At 39.4% G+C, this 27,175-nt stretch overlaps 1 protein-coding gene across 13 annotated transcripts in view; it reads right to left on the bottom strand.

Annotated features, from left to right (window-relative positions):
• The window catches only part of LOC104058407 (TLE family member 4, transcriptional corepressor), a 296,638-nt gene that overhangs the window by 154,755 nt on the left and 114,708 nt on the right, over positions 1 to 27,175 (bottom strand). For 12 of the 13 annotated variants that reach the window (XM_054055175.1, XM_054055165.1, XM_054055172.1 and 9 more), the window contains one exon: positions 412 to 465. In XM_054055175.1, coding sequence (XP_053911150.1) covers positions 412 to 465 — 54 coding nt within the window. Of the gene's footprint in view, positions 1 to 83; positions 165 to 411; positions 466 to 27,175 lie in introns of those variants that run through there. The other variant, XM_054055167.1, reaches the window with a different exon arrangement.

The raw sequence follows: 27,175 nt of genomic DNA, 5'->3' as shown, positions 1-27,175 counted from the left end.
CTCACTTTTGCCTCATAGTTGTCATGCACAAACTGTTGCAACATCAGTATGGCAATCGGTATATTGTTGAGCAAAATGAGGAAAAAAAGTAAAAATTATCACCCAGACATAGGATTCTGGGTCATTTCTAAGAAGTCTCTCCTTCCAAGCAAGCATCTCCTTATCTGTAACAGATGGAGACGGCTTAGTGCAACCTTGGTGGTCAAGCCATTCTTTCAGGTTAGAGGCAATTCTGTTACATCTCATTAGGCTTAGAAGAGCAACATCAGATTTCACACACTCATGAAGCAGTGTCACTTCCCAGACAATATTCCCAAATACTGGATGAAACTCAGACAGCATGAAAAGCAGAGAACAGAAGTGAAGATGTAAAAGCTATACACAACTTCAGTGTCAAGCAATGAGACTCACCTTGAATTTACCAAGCGGGGCCATATCGCTATGAATGTAGGCTACCATCAGTTCCTAAAAAAAGAAAGAGTAAGAGAATTTACTGCCCATGCACAGCTTCAGCTCTACAAAGTAACTACCAATGAAATCAAGCTACTATCTAATCAAGTAAGCATTGCCTTTCCATCTGCATGTGTCCAGAAGGAGCTTTCTGCACTGAACTTCAGGTTCCCTGAAGTCACAAGCTACAAAGGAAAGTTTTGTCCCTCTGAAATGATCATTTCACAATCGTTCAGACTCACACAAACTGAGCAAATCCTACCAGGACAACACAAAGAAACTTTCAATAGATTCCTCAATAGCTTTCCATTAGAAGAAAGGTACATTTGTTTCAGACCTCTTCATCTGTAAAGGTGAGTCAGAACATGCTTCAGTCTCCACTCAAATAATGTATTGATCTTTGCCACTAAGCCAGACTAAGTATTTAGCAGTAGGTTCCAGTTTTCAAGGTAGAGAACAGTAATTGTGCACCCATGGCATGTCCTTTCAAGGATTAGGTAATGTGGGGGTGTCTTTTAATGTTTGGAGAAGAAAGAGGAACTCAGAGAAGTAAGGGTGTTATTACACTTTGGCAACAAGTTGTATTCATGCACAGAATCCTAACAAAATCTGCATGCCATTTACCCAAGTGCAAACCAAAGAAACATATAAGCTGTGTAAGGAGAAGATCTAAAACAACAAAACAGTTTCTAGCCTTGTATGTACATCTCTCACTATGTTAGCATTCAAATAAAAATAAACAACAGAAAATTCTAACAGTATCTTCACATGAGACTGTATGTCAGAAAAAGTGGAAATTCAGCTAGTACTAATATACATAGAAGCACCAGAAGTACTCGCATAAAAATTCATTTTGGTATATGTATTTATGTGTGTGTATACCTGCATGTACATATTTTATATACGTGTATGTATTTATGCCTGTATTTCATTTAGTTATTGGGTAGAATTTTTCCTGAGTTTATTATTTTCCTAAGATTAGTAATTTAAAATGGTTTATATAAAGCAGTTTCTGATACCCAATTAAACTTCAAATTATAGTGTTGCTCCTGCCCTTGTTACAGAAATTACTATTAGCATGTAGTTTGGACTGCAGTCCCTGAATTCGAGTCGTAAACAGAAGCATGGGTTACTTGCAAAGCTACATCTCTTTCCTCCAGGAACAATTAATAACGTGAAAAACTTGTATAATGCAAGTAGGACCTCTGTAAAGGAACATACAGCTTAAAAAGGAGAAGTGAAAAAGTTATTTATTTGGTGGTGAAAGCATGTGTCATGGCAACATGCATATATTGTGCTGCTTCTGCTTTTTGGCTAATTCCACATAATAATTAATTTAAATTACACAATTAATTACCAAGGCATAGGGTTCAATGTGGAATCAATAACAATATTTCCTTTGTAATATTTTAGGTTAAGATCCCAAAATAAACATTTAATTTAGATTTTCATAATGGAGTCTACCAAAATATTATTAAATGTTTTTACAGAATGAGAGATTAACTATATAATAGATAGACTATCCATTAAAAAGGAGTTTAAGTCCAATATCTATTTGTTTTTAATTCTAATATCCATTTCTAGGTACTAAACTTATTTTCCAGGAACTGTATTTGTATATTTCACTTTCTTATGCAATTGTAAAGAGTTATTTTCCTCTATACTTAGCAGCAGCCTTATATCAATAAGACTGTGAATGAACATGGCGTGGTACAGAACCACCAGGCACTAACATAAAACACACCAGAGGATGTTGATAGGTTCTGTGCTTTGCTTTACATGAGACAGACTGGAGGCAAGACAGTAGATGCTCTTCAGCCTTATCCCTGTGGGCTTTTTCCAAGGGAGTGCACACAAGAAAACAAAGGACAGCATGAGGCCAGGCCATGTCAGAGCACAGGGACAGGTTGTTTCAGTCACTTGCACCTCCACTCAAAGTCAGCAGCTCTGAATGGTAGGATAGGATTCTGTTTGCAAAGCCAAAATAAATTAGATAGAAATATTATTGTATCTTTCCTTAGGAAGTTGAAGAAAGCTGCATTTTAGTAACTGTCCCTCTTTGTCCTTTAAGATACAACTGCACTATTGCTCCTGCCATAACAATAAGAATTTGCCTGTTAAGGATTTTTGAGTATTACTGGTGAATGTTGGAAAAGTAATTAAGCAAGGCAGATATTGCTTGGTCTAACAACTGAAGAAGCTGATTTTTCATCAATGCGGAGAAGGGAGTAACAAATCACATTCCAGGCCCCTAATCAGCCAGATGCTTTTGCATTTTAAGCAACACAAGGATCAACCTACAGATCTCCATGAAACATTTAACTTTTTCTTGTGTTACATTGATTACTAAAGATGAGAAAGGAATTTGTCATAAATGAAAACATTTGGACATGAGTAATGGGTCTGACTGCCCTAGTCAAATGATTATTTCATAGCTATCCACTGTGGGATTTCTTGCACTTTCACTGAAGCATCTGGAACTAGCCAGTCCCCAATGTAAAATACAGGGTTTGTTGGAGTTAATATTTTTGTTATGTGTAGGCATTTTTCTGTGCTAATTGAAATTATCTTTTAATTAAATTAATTACAACCCTTCACTTCTACCTGCACAGAAAATTTGCTCAGCTTTTGTGAAAATCTGTTTGATAAGGAAACATATTACTTAATATACTTGGAATTACAGGACTTAAAACCTTGACCTAGAAGAACACCATAGAATTTCATCACTTACCTCAACACAGTGCATTCAGGATTTACCCAAGAAAGACAAAAGCTTTGTGTAAGACATATAACCACAATAATTTTGAGGTTTTTACAATGGGATGGCCTACACAGCACCAAGTATCAGGTGGCAGCCACCTTTCTAAAAGGGGAAGGAGGGTTTTTGCCCAGGGGCTTGTAGGGCTCGTAGGTACGGCTTTAAACCAGATGTGAAGAGGGAGGGGGATAATATCAGGCTTGCCTGTGACAAGTGGTGGGAGGACACTCAATGGTTGGAGGGATGGGGTGCTGGTGTGGGCTCTACACCTGCTGTCCAGGGGCATTCTGGGAATGCCATGCCACAGTTGAAGTCCTGTGGAGACTAGTGGGAGGCTCCTGAGGTAGTAGGTGCCAGGAAGGAAACTTCACCAATACATCTTATAGGAAATAAAGGGTCTTCCACTAGGAATGCCATGCAACCAGGGGCCCAGAAGACATGCCTCCATACAAACACACAAAGCTTGGGCAACAAACAGGAGGAGCTTGAAGCTACTGTGCTACTAGAAATCTATGATTACTGAAACTTGGTGGGACAAAACCCATGACTCGAGTATGGTTATCAATGGCTAGAGAAGGCACAGACCAGTAACGAGGAGGGGAAGCATTGCCGTCTATGTCAGGAAAGGGACAGAATGTGAATGGCTCTCATTGAAGAGTAGCCATGAACAGGTTAAAAGTATATGGGCCAGAATAAAACATTGAGGAACCAACAGGAACCTTATGGTTGGCGTATACTAATGGACACCTAATCAAAGAGAGCTTACCAATTAAGCCTTCACCCTCCAGCTACATGAGGCTTCATGATCACTATCTCTCATCCTGCTCAGGGACTTCAACCACTCTGACATTTGCTGGAAAAGTAGCATGGCAAGCTGTAGACAACCCAGGAGATCCTAGGGTGCACTGAAGATAATTTGTTAATCTGGCTAATAGAGACCCTCACTCGAAGGGATGTGATACCGGACCTGAAAGTCATTAATACAGGTGAACTCGTCAGGGACATTAGGATTGGAGGCAACCTAGGGTGCAGTGATCACGCACTGGTGGAGTTCAAGGTCCTGAGGCATATGGGGCAAGCAATGATTTTAAGGCCAAGTACAAGTTCCTACACCTGGGTCAGGGCAATCCCCAATTTCAATAGAGGATGGGGGATGGTGTGATTGAGAGCAGCCCTGGGGAGAAGGACTTGGCAGTGCCAATCGATTGGAGGCTCCACATGAACTGGCAACATGCACTTGCAGCCTGGAAGGCTGAAAATATCCTGGGCTACATCAAAAGAAGTGGGGCCAGCAGATCGAGGGAGGTGATTCTGCCCCTCTATTCCTCTCTTGTGAGACCTCATCTGGAGTATCGTGTCCACTTCTGGAATCCTCAACATAAGAAGCATATGAAACTGTTGAAATGGGTCTAAAGGAGGGCTACAAAGATGATCAGAGGGCTGAAGTGCCTCCCGTGTGAGGACAGGCTGAGAGAGTTGGGCTTGTTCAGCCTAGAGAAGAGAAGACCTTTGGGGAGACCTTATGGTACCCCAATGGTATGGTACTCAGGTACTTCCAGTACCTGAAGGGAGCCTAGAAGAAAGCTGGTGAGGGACTGTTTACAAAGGTTGGTAGTGATAGGACTAGGAGTAATGGCTCTGAACTAGAGAGGGGCAGATTTAGACTAGACATAACGAGTAATTTCTTCACTGTGAGACTGGTGAGGCTCTTGCACAGATTTCCCAGGGAAGTTGTGGATGCCTCATCCCTCAAGGATTTCAAGGCCAGGTTGGATGGGGCCTTGGGCAGACTGATCTAGTTGGAGGTTTCCCCACTCATAGCAGGGCCATTGCAACTAGGTGATCTTTAAGGTCCCTTCCAACCCAAATTATTCTACAATTTTATGATTAAAGTAACCCCATTACAAAGGCTGAAACAGTTACACAAAGTCCCAGTGCAATGCCTGAACCACTAGGACACGTTTCCTAGGTCTGGGTAAATTCCAGGTTTTCTAGGCTGTCTCTTACAGTGAATTAGGAAAATACACCTATCTTTCAAAGGTTTGTTGGATTTAATTAATGAATATTTGTAATGCACCTCAAATACCTTTACATAAGGGTACTAGAGAAGTACAAAGGATAGCTATTTCCCATATTCATTGTGAATGAACACAAATGCCTTACAGAAAATGACATTTCCACATAAATACTGAATTGCTTAAAAAAAAAATCTAGCTTTGTTATATTAACTATTTAGTACAGATTCCTTTCCTTTCCTTTTTTCTCCAGAAATACAATATACACATGAAAATGTCAGCTTCCACAAAAGCATTTCTGTTCATTTTTGGCAGGTGTTTATCATATTGTGAGAGACAATGAAAAGGGTCGAAGTCCAGAAAAAAAGATTTTCTCTAATATGAGCTCTGTGAGTTACAGTACTTTAAAACCAAAAGGAGTTTCATTCCTCAGTTAAGATCATTAGTTAACTTGTAAGTCTCATACTGGTGGGGATTTACAGAAAATCATGACTCAAATATGAATTTAGGAACTCAAATGCTGTGGGATAAGGAAGACCTGCCAATGGTTCAGACTGCAATCCTATCTATGTCTGTTTGGCAGTACAACAGAAAAGGCACCTAAATTGGCCACAATTTACCTTGTAACGTGCAAGTGCTCTGAGGTGATGCTCTGTACTGAGATATATTGTTGTAGGTTGTCACTCTTTTCTTTTCATGAGGTAAATTCTATCTTAGCCTATCACCTAGGAAGACACACCCACTTTGAAAATTTTGCTTAAAACTAAATCTGACTGGAATTTGGGGAGAGGAGTGGATGAGAGCCATTGTGTTTCCTCTGTGATTTGTTTGTTTCTTCCATGCTCTTTGAGACTCACAGCATAGGCTTTCTTCTCTTCTATTACCATATGGAGACCTCCACTTACCTGAAACAAGATCTTCAGAGCAGCCACACAAATGCTACATTCTTTGTATTCATATAAAGTAACTAGGAGAAATAATATTTTTGTACATTTTCATTCACTGTAATGTTTTACTCTTTGACTATTTTCTAACCAGTTACCACCAGACACACAACATATAATCTGAAGAGATCTAAAAGGTATATGCAAGCACAAATTTTACACTACTCTATATGAGTGCTCACTATTTCTCTTTAGCAAGCAGGTCACTGTAAATTGTCTTCAACTCTACTGTATTTTAATTGGCTTTAATTTGGAGATATATCAATGAAATTTCCTATCTCACGATATTAAAATATATTTGGTAAAATATAAAAGAGGGAAAAATTACAGCTTCAGATCCATTATCTACCTGAAAGATTCAGTTCTATACCTCCCAAGAATATTTCTAACTAACACAGATCAAAAGGACAGTAGTGACTGTCCTCATTATGCTACTCAATATGTGTCAAATGCAAGACGCTCACAGGGAGCAGAAACTTCCATGACTTAGTGGCTGTTCACTACCTGCAGGCATAAAGATGTCTGGGTTTTCATGATTATACTGTATTTGAGACGAAGGTGAACAAGCCAAAGCCTATCACCCAGAGCAGCAAGTTAGAATCAGGGCAATGTCTTGGGAAAAGGTAGGTATACGAAACTCCTCAGTCAAGGAGGGACTCATCCTGGTTTTCCCAAAAGTTTCTGTCATTTTTTAATTGTTAAGTGGCCAGCTTCACTTGTTTGATAATAATTTGGGGACAGCTAACTACTTCCTTTTTCCATTTCAATTAGAAAAAAAAAAAAAGAGATTCAAAAAACATAACCTCTGAGATAAAAAGCAAAGTGAATAACACCGAAACACTACCGTGAAGTAGTTGATTTGAGGAATCAAAACAATCAGGATACGTAGATGATGAAGCTACAAAACAGATACAGATCTTCCTGAATCCCCAGCTCCTCAGCCTGAATCTGTTCTTTTTGTGTATCAAATGTGGGGGAAAAAAATGGGCCAGCTAACTTTGGTATCTTTCCTACGCCTTTCATAAGTATTTTTAGCTATCCCCCTCTGTGGTTGCTGAGGATGGTTGAAGAGGTAGATTTAATTTTAGAGTACCTGACACATAAAAGGAACATGGAGAGATGCTGATGGGGCCACAAAGAGAATCCAAACGACAGATACAGCCTTCCGTGCTTCTGTGTTCGGTGATTCATAGAATCACCAGGTTAGGAAGGAACCACCAGATCATCAAGTCCAACCACTTCTAATAATCCCTAAACCATGCCCCTCAGCACCTCATCCACCCGTCCCTTAAACACCTCCAGGGAAAGTGATTCAACCACCTCCCTGGGCAGCTTGTTCCAGTGCCCAATGACCCTTTCTGTGAAATTTTTTTTCCTGATAGCCAGTCTGAACCTCCCCTGGTGCAGCTTGAGGCCATTCCATCTTGTCCTGTCTCCTGTCACTTTGGAGAAGAAGCCAGCTCCCTCCTCTCTACAACCTCCTTTCAGGTAGTTGTAGAGAGCAATAAGGTCTCCCCTCAGTCTCCTTTTCTCCAGGCTAAACATTCCCAGCTCTCTCAGCTGCTCCTCATAAGACTTGTTCTACAGCTCCCTCACCTGCTTTGTTGCTCTTCTCTGGACACGCTCCAGAGCCTCAACATCCTTCTTGTGGTGAGGGGCCCAGAACTGAACACAGTATTCGAGGTGCAGTCTCACCAGTGCCGAGTACAGAGGGAGAATCACCTCCCTGGACCTGCTGGTCACACCGTTTCTGATACAAGCCAAGACGCCATTGGCCTTCTTGGCCACCTGGGCTCACTGCTGGCTCATGTTCAGTTGGCTGTCAACCAACACTCCCAGGTCTTTCTCCTCCAGGCAGCTTTCTAGCCAGACTTCTCCTAGTCTGTAGCAGTGCAGAGGGTTGTTGTGCCCCAAGTGCAGGACCCGGCATTTGGTCTTGTTAAACCTTATGCCATTGGTCTCGGCCCAGCAGTCCAGCCTGTTCAGATCCCTTTGCAGAGCCTCCCTACCCTCCAGCAGATCGACACTTCCTCCCAGCTTAGTGTCATCTGCAAACTTGCTAAGGGTGCACTCTATGCCTTCACCCAGATCATTGATAAAGACATTGAACAGGGCGGGACCCAGTACTGAGCCCTGGGGAACCCCACTGGTAATTGGCCTCCAGCTGGAGTTAACTCCATTTACCACCACTCTCTGGGCCCTGCCATCCAACCAGTTTCCAACACAGGAGAGTGTGCGCCTGTCCAGTCTGACAGTTTCTGAAGCAGAATGCTGTGAGAAACTGTGTTAAAGGCTTTACTGAAGTGTGAAAAGACTACATCCACAGCCTTTCCCTCATCCAGTAGTCGAGTCACTTTGTCATAGAAGGCGATCAGATTAGTTTGGCAAGACTTTGACTGGGCCTGATCACCTGGTTCTCTTGCATGTGCTTCATGATAGCACTTAAGATCATCTGTTCCATGACTTTCCCCAGCACTGAGGTCAGACTGACGGGTTCCTCAGATTAAGTACCTAAGATCACGCATATCTTTGCTGAAGGCCTTGACAAGCTGGCCTGTAATAAGCAAGAGATCCAAATTTATTTTTGAAAATGGAGAAAATACATTATCCTACCAGGTCTTAATATTTTTAAATTTTTCTTTCAGAAACACTGAGGTACCTTAGGCTGAGGCAGAGTTAGGTCTATTGCTGTAGCTTGCCTAGACCATCTTTATTTGTGTATGTATGTGTTGAGAGATAATTTGACCTACAAAATCAAGAAAATGTGTGAAGCTTTAGAAAGAATATGTTGTGCAGAAGAGGGGAAAACATTTCATGCCAAGAAACGAATGCTTATATTCTGAGAGCTCCTAATGCGTAAATGATTCTACGTGACAGGGAAGAATGTGGAGAGTAGGCATAAAAGAGAATTCACCCTTTTCTCGTATGCTTACAGTCTCTTTCAATAAAAATGGAAAAAAGCACCAAAGAGGTGACCCCTTGAGAATAGGAGATTAAAAGTAGTTTAAGAATTCTTTAGACAAATTCTTAGAAATTGTTTTTTGGACCACTAGATTCGGCATGGGTAAGAGTCTGAAGTCTTCAATCTAGAGAAATTACAAAACCACCAAAGAAGCCTGTAATCTCCAGCAGGGTTGAATAAAGCAAAACTAAGGATCTTTGTTCTACTATCTGTACACAAAAAGGATAGGAGTAGATAGATACACTGTATCCCTGCCATATCCTTTTTGCTCATGAAAATATTTCAATGCTCATCATGGCCATTTTCATGCTAAAATAATAACAATAAACAGAAGGCATGATTAGCTGCAGTGGCATTTCACACCACCCATCAGTTACAGAGCCTGAAACAGGAAGCATCGTTTTCCAAATTGAAAATGTTTGAATGGGCTGTCAAAAAGCCTCTCAGTAAATGTGTTCCATCCAACAGAAATAAACCCTGTGCAAACAAATCAAGTGGTGCAGAAATCCTTTGCACAAGATGATAGGCAAGGCTTCCATGCCGACACTGTAGGCAAGCCAAGTTTTCATGTACTTTGATGGCTGACCTCCAACTCCTGACATAATCATTATATTTCAGCATGTTGGGTGCAGATTGCATTGAAGTGATGACAGCTACAAGACAGCCAACAAGGAATATGGGCATTCTGGCAACAGGTGGCCTTTCATTTGTACTGGGAAAGTTAATCTTGTTTATCATCAAAGTATATTATGTTCAAGGAGTGTCATGTTTTGAGAAGCCTAGTGACAGATCAAACAGAGGAAGCATTCTTCCACAGACTGTGATATTTTTTGTAGACCAAACCTTTCAAACTGCTCTATTGTTTATGCTTGATTTAGGTCAGTTAAAAGTTATTCTGTTGTTCTGGTGTTCACAGTGCTGGCTCTGAATTACGGTTTCTGTCGTATGTCAAAGGTTGATGGAGACATGCCATAAATTATGCAGCCCAGGTACCACCATCAGTTACACAGCGAGGAATTCTTGATTACCTTGCCAAAGGTGTTTTTAGAAAGATGATTCTTCTCAAGGAAAATAATAGATAGAAGTACTTCTCGGAATGCGAGTGTCTTTAGCTCCGATAACTACACCAGCTGCAAATCCAGTCCTGAAAAATCTTACTTCCACCCACCCCCTTTGCTTATCTATTTCAACAGACTGAGGAAAATTATGTGTAAAATTGAAATCATGGCAAAGTGTCATAACTTAAGTGGTTGGTGTGAATTCTAGGTTTAATTTCATTTCTGCTTTTGGAGCTAGGTCAGAGAAGTACTGCACCGCAGTTAAAGCAAATTGTTGATTTTACGTGTGAGAATATAACTACAGAGCCGACACCAGTTTTTCTATTGAAACTTTTAATGTAACAAAATATTTTTCAACGAAACAAAGATTTTCAGCAAATATATCCACTTGCAATGGAAGTTGAAATAAGTGTAAACAGGAGATAAAAAGGAGCAAATAAGACCCCAGTCCCAAAATACTTAAACTGGAAATGGAAATAGGGAAATATGGAAATCAGTCTCAAACTATTGCAGCTGTAATACCCTGAATCACCTTTTTGTTCTCTATGGACTAGGACACAGATTTACCTGAGGATCTGGGAAGTAAAACTAGACAGGTTAAGAGAAATGCAATCTAAGGGAAACTAAGTCACCAACAGTCGGCAGAGTAGCAGGGCCCCAACTACTGCTCCTGTAGGATACGTTGGCAATATTTCCAGATCAAAATATCAGGCTTTCAGCTGGAATACTTTTTTATCAGTACCTATGAAAACCAGCAGTTAAATGGAAGATGTAGACTGGTGGCTTATCTTCATAAAACAGTTTCTTAAATAGAGTAAAAAAAAATCGCCTTTTTCTGGTATTTGTTGCTAGCGGTGTAGTTAAGCTTAAACTACTTCTGAATAAAGATCCATATGTAGTTCACAGGACAGCAGTCTGAAAAATCCTAGCATGTATGTAAATATTATTTTTGTAAAGGTCAATATTAATCAGGAATCTCATAAGAGTATTTGGGGTTCATTCATTGAACATAATATTTGATGTTTTATCTGAAGTGAAGAATGTGTTCCCTCAAGTCATCCCCACCTCCTGCACTCTTTCACCACAGAGTCTTTGAATACATGAACTAAATTAATTTGAGGTGCAACTTCATGAAAAAATGCTCCAGAAGAGTAAAGTCTACTGGTTCTTTAGTCCACGCAACCAAACCGGAGCTAATCCAAAGACCTTTAAAACCAGTTTCTAGCTTTCCCAGCATATATTTTTTTAAAAAAAAGATACTAAGGAGACAATTTCTCAGATAACAGTGCCTTTAAGATATCTTAGCAACCTCTTAGAACTATAGCACAAGTAGCACAAGTATATAATGTTTCTGACAGGACCAATAAGAAATCTGAATCATCTTCTCATATGGCTTTCATTTATATACTTGTTGACAAAGTATATAATTGAATATGTATTTAAGTATATGTATTTTAAGATGAGTCCTGAGCAAATATCAATATCTGATAAATAAGCAGTTCTCTTTCAGAGCATGAATGGCGAAAATACATATAACCTTGCAAGGTAAAGCCAACTAGGAAAAAAAATGTAGGAAATTAATTGCAGAAGTTTGCAGAATGTAACAGATTAAATGGGTCTCAGGGTGCAATCTAATAAGAAAAAGCAGACAAATGAGCAGCAAGTATGCTGCTTTTCATAGATTAACACACCCAGATCACCCCCTCTCACTGAAAGGCCGTTGACAATCATCAGTGGACAGCTGCAAATATCTTTACTTCTGTCAGTCTTTACCTGCATACATAAGGGTGTTCCTTGTTCATACGTTGCTTGTCTGAACTTGATTTACAGCTTCTGATTATGATCATCTTTACAAAGTTGCACAGTTAATTAAGATATATGTGCATTTTGCTCATTGTGTGACTGAGAGCAGATTCACAACCACAGGCTCTAATTTCTTTCACATTACAACAAAACATGTTTCTATCATTTTTAAGCAGAGGTGACTGGGTTTGCCTCATGTTCTCTGCCTACTGCTCATCTTGGCCTAACTCCTTACAACTGGTTTTACAAATGGCTTTTAATTAAAAAACATGTTATGCAGTTTCTTATGCTGTTCTCTCATCTTTCCCCTGTGATTGTAGCTCTCAGAGACAGAATGTTCTGGAATTTTAATTTACTTTGATTACAAAGTTTTTCCCAATTTTTTACTTAATCCCTGTAGCCTGTTATTGAGTTGCCAGAAGCTGGAAATGATAAGAAATTTGTTTAACTGGGTGACTTTTGCATCAAAGAACACAGAATCACAGAATCACCAGGTTGAAAAGGACCTACTGGATCATCGAGTCCAACACATAGCAGAATCATGTCATATAGTGTTGACTGAGAGATAACTTAAATAATAATCATTTGAAAAATTTTTTTCCTGCTATTTTACAGACTTTCCTTCTCTGCTTTTGTAGACTTGCAGTTAGCCTGTGGAAGCAGGCCTATGGAAAACAGACTTTGTAATTGCTTCCTGCATCAGAATAGGGGCAAAGAGTGGTCCTAGATAGGAAGTTTTGATGTCTGAAGCCCAGGGCTTTAAGGAAAATGGTAGATGTAAATCTCATTTGAAGTGTGTGTCTCCTTCAACTGAAAGTGGCATTTGAGTCTTGATCTACCATGTTTGAAGAAGAAATTTAAGAGTGAAATTTGCTCCCTTTCTCATAATCATTATTCCTCTGAATGTCTGGATACTTAGTGCAAGGAGAAAGATTAAAACAAGAACATTTGCAGTCTTACATAACGTAGGAGAAGTGCTGCATGACTTTGCCATGTAAGGCAACCACTGAAAAAGAAACTACTATGACTTATCCACTTCAGTATGCTATCTGACTGCCCCAAGAGCAAAAACTGTATTAGACAGTCATACTTGTCTATCCCATTTTGCTGTTGCTGCAGAGAAGGTGTCAACAGAAACTCAGCAGTTGTTGCAAGACTATACACTGGCACAAGTAAAAGCAAACTTCTCTGACCATACTGTGACCATGGCTTGCCTTTCCCAGTCACCCACAGAAACAGAAGCAGTGTGAATTATGGAGAAACTATATCTTTTCCTTAAATAAATTTGTGACATTTGGCTCACAGAAGCATCAATTTACATCCTTACACTGATACAGTACCTGTCCTGCAACTGGTCTATGGCAAATATTCATTCTCTACAACAGTGTTTCAAATGTCCACACATCTGTAACACGCATCTCAAAAACATATATGGCAGCCTTCTGCCAATGTTGTCACAGGTCAAGTAGCTAGGACACTGAAGACATCAACAAAACATATATCATGTAGCAACAATATATGAGACGTTGTCTTTTACAGAATTAACAGTTCAGAAAAAGAGGAACAATAAGTTTTTTACCCTGAAGTATACATACATCGTGTTTACAAATTGCAATACAGGTATCAAAATGCACGTTGATCTGTTGAACGCCTGCAGTGAATTCGTGCTATGAGCTTCCGATAAGCTTCGGTGACATTGCCACTAAATTTTCTTATTAAGAAAAATTATTTCTACATTCTATCTTGCCAGTGTCTGGAGTCATGCACTAAGGAACGAGTGTACAGTAAATGAAATTAGATACAGCGTGTCTCTGCTTAATTTACCTCATGCTGTTAACTGCCCATCTTGGGAGATTTTAATGATGCCACACTTAATAACCCAGATCTGTCTATGTATAAGCACACATTTAAACTGAGTGGAACTTACTTTGTTTTGGTACATGACTGGCATTCCCAGGAACCTGGGAATTTCATATGGGAGGATGTTGAATAAGCTGGTTTTTACTAGTCCTCCTGCCAATTACAGATCGACAGTGTAGAAGGCTTCCCTAGAAAGCACTTTTTCCTGCCAAGACTCTTCTGTGGAGAGCACTTAACCTCTAGGTCCTTTCATCGTGCAGTTCAGAACAAAGGGTCCAGTTGCACGTAGTCATAGACTTAATGCATACTCTTTAAAGAGCTATGCTGCAGAGCATAACCTCATGGCCAGCCCGCCCTTGACTGTATTTCACTATCCTTTACTGGAAAATGACACTGGTTGATCAGAATTAAAGCTACCTCCTACCAAAGGAGTACTGACAAGCTACAAGGTGTCTGGCTGAGGTGAGAATCCCCTGCCCAAACAGCAGAGTTGAAAGAGGTGCACATAAATATTTTCAAATTGTGTTTCAGTATCTTGATGCCGTTCTAAGTGGACTGTTCCCATGTTTTGAGTTAAATACATATTCTGGTACTTGCTGGCTTAGAACATTATTGTTTGTGTATGAGCTGTTTCACAGATTCACATTAGTGACAACTTCATTCATGTATCCGATTATTTACTTAGACCTGCTGTTCTACTGTAGTACTGCGAGTGCAATAAGGATTCCTGCTTCAATCTTTGCTCTCCACACCCAAGAACTGCATTCCAGAACACATTTCTTCAGCTCTCTCTGGTCGCTTACAACATGATCTATTGCCCTCCATATTATCCAGTTGAGAGCACCATATAGTTAAGCAATAATTTCTGCTAATTTCTGTCACACGCAAGATTTCAACCTATAGGGATAGTTTTAAAAGCTAAAATAATGCATTTATAAATACAGATAAACTGCAATTAATTGGAGAATATTCATCTGTGTTTTTAGGGACTTAGTCTGACAGTGGCAGAAAACTTGTTGACTGTCTTTACAATGTGTTTCATCAGTCATGAAGATGAAGGTGAAGACTAGAGAGAGCAGTGTTTTAACTACTGCATGAGGAAATGTTCTCAACTTCTTATTCAAGTGCAAATAAGCAAGCAGTAAGAAGACTTGCAACTGATTTATACAAATTTCAAACATAACTTCACAAATAATTAATGGCATTAAATATTCAGCTTTTTTCTCATCATGCCCTGTACTTTAGAGATCTATCTACTGTTCTGAAATCCTTAGGGATAATAATGCGTTTGAGCTGTGGAAAAAAAAAAAGGTTTGGAGTTTAAACAAAAATGACGCCAGAAGACAAGATTGTGGTACAAAACACTGAGAAATCATTATCATTTCTTTTCCAGAGAACTTACATCACAAATATCTTGCAGTACCAAATTGTTACAGGATTTTTCACCAGACTGTGAGTAACTCTAAACTTGCTTTATTAACAGCTCAGAGTTGGGCCACCACCTCAGTGAGTTGCAAAGCCCGCACAAAATCTTCAGATATTTATACATATTATACAATAGGTTTGGGCTTTTTTTTTCTTCTTTGACAATTCCTTGGTGTTTTCCTATGGTGTTTTTTCATGAGGTCTCAGTTCTCTATTGTTCATTGCTCTCCTTTGAAATCACTCTCAGTTCCACCTTGATAATTCATTTCTGCTGTCTTGTTTTGGTTCTCCCTCAAAAGTGACGCTTCATGTTTCTCCACTGATCATAAAAATCACTTATCTTCTTTCTTGAGGCATTTCAATTTATTCTTTGCAACTTTAAAGAAAACCTCAAGCAGTTCCACTAACTTATATTTATATTTATCTATGCCTATACTCAAAATAATTTAACCTTTTAATCATTACTAAACCTGATGCTTATTCTATGATTGACATTTCTTGCACAACCTGTTGACTCACTTGGACTGGGCTTTAAACCAGCCATAGAAAAGACTGTGCATAAGTGAACAGTATTCTTATAATTGCTTTCCTAACACTGGCTCTGGTTGTACTCTTAACACAATACTCTATTTATCCTGAACTTTTTTATCTGAAACTTCTAAACTTTTATTAATCATAATAAACTGATCACAGAAACTGACTGTCCAGAAGAATGCAACTGGTTACATAATAATCTCTCACAATACTTGAGAAAAAGAAAAAAGTCCACAGCCTGATAAATCTCACAACAAGTTAGACTCCTCACTTCCTTTATCTGTGTGTTAGGGGAGAAGTTTCTGCTCCCTCATTATCAAGTAATATTCAACAGCTTTGATTTTATATTTCTAAAGTAACCTTACATCAGTTTTAAAATATTACGTTTTTCCTTTTACATGATTTGGAATACTTGGCTTTCAGTTCCTCTGTGATGACATTTTTTTGGTTCCCTGAGGACATGAAATAAAATTTTTATCCTCATACTTGCTCTTCTGAAAGAATAAGCCTGTCTTTGTTTTTCTTATCTGTGAGCACTCAGCAACTTGTTCCCAATGAACTAGGCTCAGTTTCACATGTAATAATAGTCTATTGTGTCGTTCTTGACTTAGCCTACTGAAATATCCCTTGAAAGCACAAACGAAATTTAACTAGTCAGTGAACAAAGTGATGTTCTATCCTCTGTAGCCTTTTTAGAAGTTTTTAATTCAGCATTTATTTCGATATCACTTTGATTGGTACATTCACACATCCTGCTGATTCAGTTGTCCATTTGTATTTGAGCAATGAAGAGTTCTTTTATGGATTATACCACTCATAGTCAAGTGGTCCTCTAATTCTCTGGAGGTCAGCAGGAATTTGTTGTCTCTTGCTAGTGTCTAGATGATCTTTCTTTTTTGAGGGGAGGGAGAAAATAAAATCCAGCCAACTAAAATCCAAACCATTATGTAGGAAATTATGTGACAATTTCCATGCTAGAAAAAGATTGAACCAATAGTCTGGGTAATGATACAGAGTGAGGTTCTTAGAAAGACTGAAATGTACCCTAACATATCCAGAGTTAATCCCTTATCTGAAAGAGTTTGAAATTACCATAAATGGTGCAATACACTCTTTTAGCATCTCATTCATTTAACAAAATAAATAGTGTCACATTGTGTTCCTAGGTCTTACAGTAGCTTGGTATTATGATTTCTTCCATAGATACAAAGACAAAATGGAGGGATATTACACAATTATAAAGATACATAACTGATCCATATTTTATCAGCAAGAAAGTGTTTGACATATAACCTCACACTTAAATTCATCAGATTCCATCATGCTACAGAATACACTTTTGTATCATTACTCCAATTGAGGAGCCTGTTCCAGACCCTCATTTCTTTGGTAAAAAACTCAACTGAAGTAACAAGGGAGGGAAGTTTGAATCATATATTTCCTCAGCAGTAACTTACACACTAAGGGCAACATTTTTAAGCAAAACTTCTTTAACATTGAATATGGTCATCTTTTTGCATAAAAAGACAACCACCTAACAAACGCTTAATTCTTGCAATTGTTTATTTTATACCCAGACTCCACTTGACAAAAAGGAATAGGTTTTCACCATGTTTCTGAAACTGTCATGTATTTAATCATTTATACCTCAGCATCCAAGGGACTTGATTAGATTAAGATATAAATTTCCTAGGCATCATGCTAAGACATGTTAAATGAGAGTGCTTGCCAAAAACAACTTTGCTTTGTACATTATAGTTAAAAAAGAGTCTGAAACATTTAATATTCTGAGCTTTGCACAACTTCAGCTAAAGATATTTGATTCTGTGTGGACTATAGAACAAACAGACTGGAGATGTCAGCCTCTGTCAAGCTGGTAGGAATTAATTTATTCTAATAAATGCAAAACTGTTAACATTTTAAGTCTTCAAGGCTGTACCGTTCTCAGGGCATTTTCCTTTTATCCAATATAAATGAAGACACTTGTTCTGAGGAGCAGCATCATTTAAGTTTTTATTCATTCCTTACTCTCCCACTTTCCCACTAAAGGGCTATTAAGAAAATACGGGATTTTTTTAAAAAAACCTTTATATTAAATATATTGGGTCTTTTTGAAAAAGACTTGATTACTTTTAATACAATGAAATATCATTTGTCATTCTTCTAAAAGTATACATCCTATGAGAGAGAAGCAGTCACTGTGAGATGGTGTGTCATTGTTTGCCCACACCAGTAGCAACTTATAGATTACCCTGGGTGACAGGAGATCATTGACATTTTGCAGTGTGAGGACACATGGCCCGCATTTAAGAAAGGTATCTATACCAAACCAAGTTTTCTGTAGTGGTTGGAACAGTAGGAGGTAGAGAAAGGTGGACCAGTTCCGGTCCTGTGTTTATGAGAAACAGACCTCCACCTTCTTTCACATTCTGCTCTGCTGACAGACCCCACTAAGTTGTGTTGTGAGGAATATATAATATAATATAATATAATATAATATAATATAATATAATATAATATAATATAATATAATATATCTTCTGAGAAGCGGCTGAGAGAGCTGGGGTTGTTTAGCCTGGAGAAGAGGAGGCTGAGGGGAGACCTTATTACTCTCTACAACTACCTGAAAGGAGGTTGTGGAGAGGAGGGAGCTGGCCTCTTCTCCCAAGTGACTGAGGACAGGACAAGGGGGAATGGCCTGAAGCTCCACCAGGGGAGGTTCAGGCTAGATATCAGAAAAAAATTTTTCACAGAAAGAGTCATTGGGTACTGGAACAGGCTGCCCAGGGAGGTGGTTGAGTCATCTTCCCTGGAGGTGTTTAAGGAACGGGTTGATGAAGTGCTCAGGGACATGGTTTAAGGGAGTGTTAGGAATGGTTGGACTCGATGATCCAGTGGGTCCTTTCCAACCTGGTGATTCTATGATTCTATGAATAGCGACGTTTTCTAAATCATGGTTGATTATAAGTGAAGGTTTTTTCCTCATGCGATACCCCCTATTGCATAAATAAGAATCAGCATCCATGGCCAAGACTGATCAAATATAAGTTTCTTTAGGCAGGAACTCCTCTCCAGGGCACTTGTAGCCTAGTTAGTATAACTTTCTGCTAAGCAGTTTTGATCTACTGATTTTCTACCCCTTTTCAAAACAACAAAAAACACTCCCAGAGAAATAAAGGTGCATTATCAGAATGTGGAAGTTGTGTATTGCTTTTTTTTACCGTGGCAGGTGTTCATTTTGAGTGGAAAGAATTACAAATTGTTTGTAATCACAGTGCACAAAAAAAAATTCTTAAAGAGAATAATAAACTTGCTTACAGCATGCAGAGTAAACATGCAAATCGCTATATTTATGTTTTATTACAAGCTTCTTGGGTGTTTCACATACAAGAAAGGCTAAGCTGACCTATGGTTTCATGGTGACATCATGGAGATATAAGTTTCCCATGAATGAGAGAGCAGAAAAAACTCAGCACTTGGTAGATCTGGGAAATACAAGACGTGGGAAAGAAATCCACTCTTCCACAACTCAAAGAAGATGATCACACCAATTCGGGGGTCATGAAGCTTCTGAGCTATGCCTGGTCTGATTTAAAGTCCATTACTTCTTTCATGTCAACCGTACCTATGGTTTTGATTCACAACTGTTGTCACGGACATGTCATTCACATAACATTCCTTCTCAGTCAGCTTTTTAAAATAGCATGTAAAATGGCTTTTGAAAATGGATGTTATATCCCAGTTCCAGCAATAACACAATGCCAGGTCACTTTTAACAAAAACAAACAAACAAACAAAACCCCACCAACTTTGTTGCTGTAGATTTGGGAAAGTTTATGGTAGATAAAATGAAATAGACTGAATGGTACTGGGGAATACAAGGCAGGGTGCTGTCCATCCTCTTCTTACCTTCAAAATACCCTGCCCCATGAAGCAGGAACAGACCACCACCTCCCGGAAATCTCTCCAGTGATCCTACCACAAAATTCCTGGGGAAATATTTGCCTCCAGTGGTATGAGTTTTAGCTAGTGGTCCAGGGGGTTCAAAAGATAAGAGTGCCTCTCTGCCACCCGTTTTTCAACAAGAGGGTCTTCTGTCTATTGCTTATTTGCTCCCTGATGGATGGTGCCACACTCTCTGTGTGAGCTGCCTATGGACTGCAAGTTTTCTCATTGGTTCCAGAAATGGGGCAGGTGAAACAAGTTGAAAATACAGGGATCAGGGATGATCCACATCTATCAGCATGTCTCAGCTACTTCTACACACACAACTTGCAGATCCCCAGTCATCCTATGGACTATACAACAAATAGTCAGCAGATAAGTAGACTTATAACTCATGCTTGGTGTTGACATAAATGATCTTTTATTATGAAGAAAAACTAAGTAATCCACCTGAGAAAAATAGGTCACTAAACCTATGTAAGCAGTAATATTAGCAAGCCAGACCCGAAAGTTCTGTTCGTGATGAGGTAATAATTAAACTAAATGCAGTAATGAAAGTTCTTTCAATTGATGAATTACATTATTGTTTTTCTGCCTGTTTAGAAAGGATTATCAGCCCTGATTTTTTCTGTATGTTTTCAACTATCTGGAGAGTGTAGAACCACCATCCACTCCCTGAAGGTCAGTGGGGAGTTTAACTTGCCTACTTTTCAGAGACATGTACGTCAACATATTGCAACCATATGTTCAAACTCAGTTTGATTCTTCAGTATTATAACATGAATTGCACACTTCATCTGCTGCATCAAAGAGTGTTTTCATTTGGAAATTTTTACCTTTTTTTTGCCCATTAAAACCGAAGACCCCACAACACAGAAAATGCTTAAAATTTAACTGATCAATTGTAACTTGGACAATCTAATAAAATATACTACTTTCTCCTAACTTGTAACGACTCTACTATAGTCCTGTTGAGGTTCTGCCACAGATTTTTAACTCAGTTTTTACCAGTAATCAAACAGAAAAAAAAACCCAATAATTTTCAAAGCTCTCATACATAATTTTATCATTAACAAAATTGAAGTTTTTCACATCAGTTTGTCAGATAGATATATTGAAAAAACCTTTAAGATATTTTGAGACTCTTAATCACCTAACAGATCGGGGGGGGGGGGAGAAGGAAAAGATACTTCATACTTCATAGATATGTTTTATTTCTTTTCTATTGCAGTTACGGAGGAGCATTAAGCCCAGCTAGTAATCCTTTTTGAACAGAAGAATGAACAATGACTCACAGACCATAACTTGAGCTTCCGTGACACGTTTGTTGTCACCTGGACCTAAAAAACTGGCATATATTTTAAAAGTCAGTCCTCTTTTATTGTTACAGAATCTTGAATCTTAATCCTTGGGCTACAGCACATTCATGCTTAATGCTATTGTGTCGTTTTCAAATGCCTGGTTTAGAGAAAAAAATACTCATATAATTTAAAAAAGACTTTTTTCAAGTTTTTCTGGAAGTTGTTTTTTCTACTGAAGAGAAAGAATGAGTTCAGACTCCTATGGAAGTAAACAAAAAATGCTTTTTGTGGCAACTGACATCATAGAATCATAGAATCATTGAATAGTTTGGGTTGGAAGAGACTTTAAGATCATCTAGTTACAACGCCCCTGCCATGGGCGGGGAAACCTCCAACTGGATCAGGCTGCCCAGGGCCCCATCCAGCCTGGCCTTGAACACCTCAAGGGACGAGGCATCCACAACTTCCCTGGGAAACCTGTGCAAGAGCCTCACCACTCTCACAGTGAAGAAATTACTCGTTATGTCTAGTCTAAATTTGCCCCTCTCCATTTCAGAGCCATCATCCCTAGTCCTGTCACTACAAACCTTTGTAAACAGTCCCTCACCAGTTTTCTTGTAGGTCCCCTTCAGGTACTGGAAAGTTGCCATAAGGTCTCCCCAAAGTCTTCTCTTCTCTAGGCTGAACAAGCCCAACTCTCTCAGCCTGTCCTCACATGGGAGGCACTTGAGCCCTCTGGTCATCTTTGTAGCCCTCATCTGGACCCATTTCAACAGTTTCATATGCTTCTTATGTTGAGGATTCCAGAAGTGGACACAATACTCCAGATGAGGTCTCATAAGAAAGGAACAGAGGGCAGAATCACCTCCATGACCTGTTAACCACGCTTTTTTTGATGTAGCCCAGGATATGGTTGGCCTTCTGGGCTGTGAGGGCACATTGCCAGATCATGTCAATCTTCTCACCAACCACAATCCCCAAGTCCTTTTCTGCAGGGCAGCTCTCAATCACATCTCCCTTCATCCTGGATTGAAATTTGGGATTGCCCTGACCCAGGTGTAGGACCTTGCACTTGGCCTTGTTGAACCTCATGAGGTTCTCACAGGCCCACTTCTCCAGCCTGTCCAGGTCCTCCAAATGACATCCCATCCTCCTGGTGTGGCAACTGCATCACTCAGCTTGGCATCATCTACAAAGTTGCTGAGGGTGCACTCAATCTCACTGTTAACATCATTGATGAAAATATTAAACAGCACTGGTCCCAGTACGGACCCCTGAGGGACACCACTTGTCACAGATCTGCATCTAGACTTCAAGCCATTGGCCACTACTCCCTGAATATGACCATTCAACCAGTTTCTTATCCACTGAACCATCCACCCATCAAATCCATATCTCTCCAATTCAGGGAGAAGTATGCTGTGTGTTATCCCATCATAGAAAGCCACTAAGTTTGTCATACAGGACTTGCCCCTGACAAAGCCATGTTGGCTGCCATTAATCACCATTAAATCTATGTGCTTTTCCATAGCTTCTAGGAGGATCTGTTCCATGACCTTCCCAGGCACAGAGATGAGGCTGACAGGTTGGTAGTTCCCATGGTCATCTTTTCTACCCGTTTAAAAAATGAGCACAATGTCACCCTTCTTCCAGTCACCAGGGACTTCTCCTGATTGCCATGATTTTTCAAATATCATGGGGAATAGCTTGGCAACCACATTGGCCAATTCCCTCAAGACTCCAGGATGTATCTCATCAGGTGCCATAGGCTTATATAAGTTCAGGTTCCTCAGGTGTTCATGAACCTGATCCTCCTCTACAGCTGAAGGGTCAGGCAAAAAAGTTGTTGAGTACCTCAGACTTCTCCTCGTCTGTTGATACGAGGTCACCATTTTCAGCCATCAGAGGAGGTACATTCTCTTTAACCTTCCTCTTCTGGTTGACGTACCTGTAGAAGCCCTTCTTTTTGGTCTTCACCTCCCTTGCCAAATTCAGCTGCAGCTGTGCCTTGGCCTTCCCAACCTCATTCCTACACAACTGGGCAGCATCCCTATACTCTTCCCAGGTTCCCTGTCCCTGCTTGCACTGCCTGTGCAGTTCCCACTTGTTCCTCGACAACAAGTCGCAGGTCTTGACTCAGCCATGCTCTTCCCTTCCTTTCCCTGCCTGATTTCTACATCTGGGGACTGAGTGCTCTTGCATTTTATGGAAAGCATCCTTAAATATCTGCCAGCTCTGTCCTGCTTCCTTGTCCCCGAGGACCATGTCACAGGCAGTCTTACCAAATAACTCCTGCTGGAAGTCTGCTTTCCTGAAATTTAGGGTCCTAACAACACTCCTCTCCTGTCCCATATCCTTCAGGACCTTAAACTCCATCAGCACATGATCATTGCAGCCCAGGCTGCCTCTATTCTTGCCGTCACTGATGAGCTCACTTGTACTGGTGATCAGCAGACCCAGTATTGCATCCCCTTGGGTGGGAGGTGTTTATTGTCTGGGTTAAGAAATTATCTTCAATGCGCTCCAGGAGTCTCCTGGATTGCCTACAGCTTGCCGTACTACTTTTCTAGCATATGTCAGGGTGGTTGAAGTCTCCGAGTAGGATGAGAGCTTGCGAGTGTGAAGCCTCCTGTACCAGGAGGAAATATGCAATAATGGTGAAATAAACGTCCCCTTGGCTGATACAACCCAATATAAAATGGTATACACTGATGTAATTTATTCCTTTTAAAAATTAGGATTATTAGTTCACTGCAAAGTGTCTTAAATGCACACTTAAGTGCTATGCCAGATATTTTGCAAGTCAAGTTTGTCTGTTTCACTGACACACAACCTGTTATATTTTCTGCATAGAAAACGAATATCTTACTAATGTTTTACACTTAGATACTTTTCTGATTGCTGTAATTCCTTTTTAACAGTGGAAATGAATGATTACAAAGAAAACATCCTTGACAAAGATAGAATATTGGGCCCGTTCATCCTTCAAAGGCGTCATGTTGTGTGGGAAAAAACTAAATGAAGACAGTAACAGTAGCACTATCCGGCTCTGCAATGATTAACAGGGCTAAAAGGATTAACATTTAGTATTTAGTTTATGAGGCACAATGGTATTCTGGAAAATCACATAGAGAAATCACTTGCAAAAAATTCTGGATTTTTTGACAAATGAAGGTTTCTGTTAGCACTGTTCGTAATTTCAGAGCATGTGGCTGCTGGCAGCCATTGAAAAATGACATCATCTTTGACCCCAGAAATATGCGTGATAAATATAAGAGGATTATAAACCATTTTCCATAGTGCTTTAATGCTACTTCCTAGCTTGTCATAAATGATTGCCTTAGAAGCAAAGTAGTAAATATTTAAAAGCCTTCATTGTTGGCAGATTTAGCTTGTTAACTGTGAAGGCAACATTAGCATAAATATCTTCTAAATAGTACCATTATCTCTTTCTGGCTGTTTATATGACCAGGGCAGAGCACAGCCAAGCCAAGCTCATCACCACCCACCACTGGGAAAGGGTTTACTATACATTTTGGAAACTAATTTTTTTCCAGCACCATGGCTGATCTTCACAGCTCCTTTTTTTCTCTAGGTTACCATTCCCACCCTTGTGTTTCCGAAGTCTCACAGCTGTGAGGCAGTTTACATTTGATGCTAACCAAATACGGGCTCCCTTTCCTTCAAGAGCCCTGTCTCGGTTGCCCCTGGATGCACAACTTTGCCATGTAGCCATGCTTCACACACACTGGCTTGATGGTGCAAAGTGCTTTAGCTCCACAGATGACAAGCATTAAGGAAGAGCTGAATGTCTCCATTATCTGCCTCAAAGTGTTTTGAGAGGATGAGCAATGGATTTTATGCACTGTCCAGAAACCCTGGCCTTTTGTCCACCTCCTAAGAGCTACACAGGGGAAAGAGCAGCAACATTAGAAGACAGCAGTTGTATGCTGTAATTTGATTCACTAGTTTACAATCAGGTGCACAGAATGACCACGATCAGGAATTAAAAATTCATGCACTTAATATGTTTTTTGAATACATACGTAGTATATATAAACCTCTCATTTATTTTCCTTTTCATGGGGTGTTAGTATTAAAACCAGAGATACTTTGGAAAGATATCAGCAGGGTATTTATACTAAGATACATTTTCTCCTGGGGAAAAACAGAGACTATTTCATTCTTGTGTAACCCTACTGTGTTTATTTATTTGTCTGTTTGTTCATTTATTTATTTGTGCCTTAGAATCAAACCTCCAGGTTTCTTTACTGTACTTGTGTACTGTGCATTTTATTAGCTATATGACTGCACCATACAGGGAATATGGTCGAAACCAGTTGCACAGTCCAAGCGTGGAGTCCTGGAAACAATTACTTTGATAAAGAGCACTTACCCATTTGGACTTTAGATAGAGTGCCCTAGAACACTGGCAGCACTCACATGAAAGCAACAGCAAGTTTGAGCTGAACAGCAGTACATATCCGGACAAACCTAAGCAATGGACTTGCATGTTGATTTAGGCACATGTATAGTGCCCTTGAATTAAAAGCTAATATATATTGCATAAAGTGCCTTTGCAGAACTGGAGTCGCACAGAGCAGACTCTCTGTAAACTAAATACATCTGCTCTGTGTCTGTCCCTGTGCAAGGATACCTTGCATAAGTAAGGTTGCACAAAGCTGAATAGTTATGAATCCATCACAAATAAGTATATACCCACACTCTGCAGGAGAAGCAAAGGACCAATGGCTAACTTTTGTATTCTCACCTAGTCAGTTCAAAATAAAGAAACTCACTAGTACTGAATGAAAGGTGCCACAAAGATTAATTTTAAATAGGAAACATGCTGCTCAAAATCTAGTTTCAGGAGAAGATAATTGGGAATTATTAACTTTCTCACATTTCATATTTGAAAGTGATAAGGTATTGCATTTTTCCACAGAATTATTTTAAATGATTGATGATTATTTACCAGTGTCACCTTACCCTTTGATGTCTGTCATATTATTTCTCTTTTAGAAAGGACTTATGGCTGCCTAGCACAATTGTTTTATCATCAGTAAACTGACATATCATAGATTATTGCTTATTCTGAGCTCCAGTCCTGATTTCAGTAGATCAACAGGAAATATTACATTAAATTTAATAACACCGAGATGAATATTTTCAGCTTCTTTCAACTTTCTGGCTGGAAAGCATACAAGATCCCAATATCCACATTCACACAACCCTGGAAAGTCAAACACTGCATTCTGTCTGTTACAATTAACAATAAGCCCCCATACCCATTGTAGCGAAGGGAAATCTCACACTGATGGAACCTCTATTGCTATGCTATTAATCATACCTATATCAAAAGAACTGGAGTCTCAGATGGCAAGACATTGTATGATCAGCTGCTCTGTGTTTCCACCTTTTCTGCCAAAGGAGTCCCGACTAGACACTTCTTTGCTAATATGAGTTTTTTCACTTTGTTTTCTTCTTGATTTGATTTTTGACTCAACATACCAAAATATCAGTAGCTGGATAAAAATTCATCTCACATTTACAAGAAATAAGAATTTCTAATCATATTTTTAAACAGACGCCACGCTTCAGAAACCAGAAAAGAAATAAAAAGAATTCTGTATCAATTACTCAACATTTATCACATTGTACTTTGGGGTCTAGCTTATTATCTGAGTGCCCTGTTTTCATCTAAAACATCCTTCAATTCTTAATTTTTTCTTTTTGGAAATTTAAAAGAATTTATGGAAAGGACAAAATATGAAAAACACTGTTCTGCTTGGATGAGGTTGTTTTTTCTTAGAAGAGATGATTAACTTACAGGGAGGGTCCAAGATCCACCTTTGCTGAAAGGAAAGTTATTGTGCTTAGCTTCCCCTGGCTGAACCTCACCTCCTTCCACTGAAATTTACTATCCCTTTAAGTTCATTTAGCTGAGCTTCCTAACATGTAATTTCCAAAATGAATCAAAATAGCTCATTTTGAGCTATCTTTTGTGTTGTTTCAGCCAACCTGATGCATTTGGACCCAAGCAGATTGCAGAACACTCATATAAGCAGGTTTTCTGGCACCACAGAAGGTGCGAACCTACAGAGAGAGGCGAAAGAAACA

The sequence above is a fragment of the Cuculus canorus genome, chromosome Z, assembly GCF_017976375.1.
Source record: "Cuculus canorus isolate bCucCan1 chromosome Z, bCucCan1.pri, whole genome shotgun sequence".
In the NCBI taxonomy this organism is placed as follows: domain Eukaryota; kingdom Metazoa; phylum Chordata; class Aves; order Cuculiformes; family Cuculidae; genus Cuculus; species Cuculus canorus.
The sequence above is the reverse complement of the archived record's forward strand: the minus strand, read 5'-3'. Positions and strand labels throughout refer to the sequence as shown.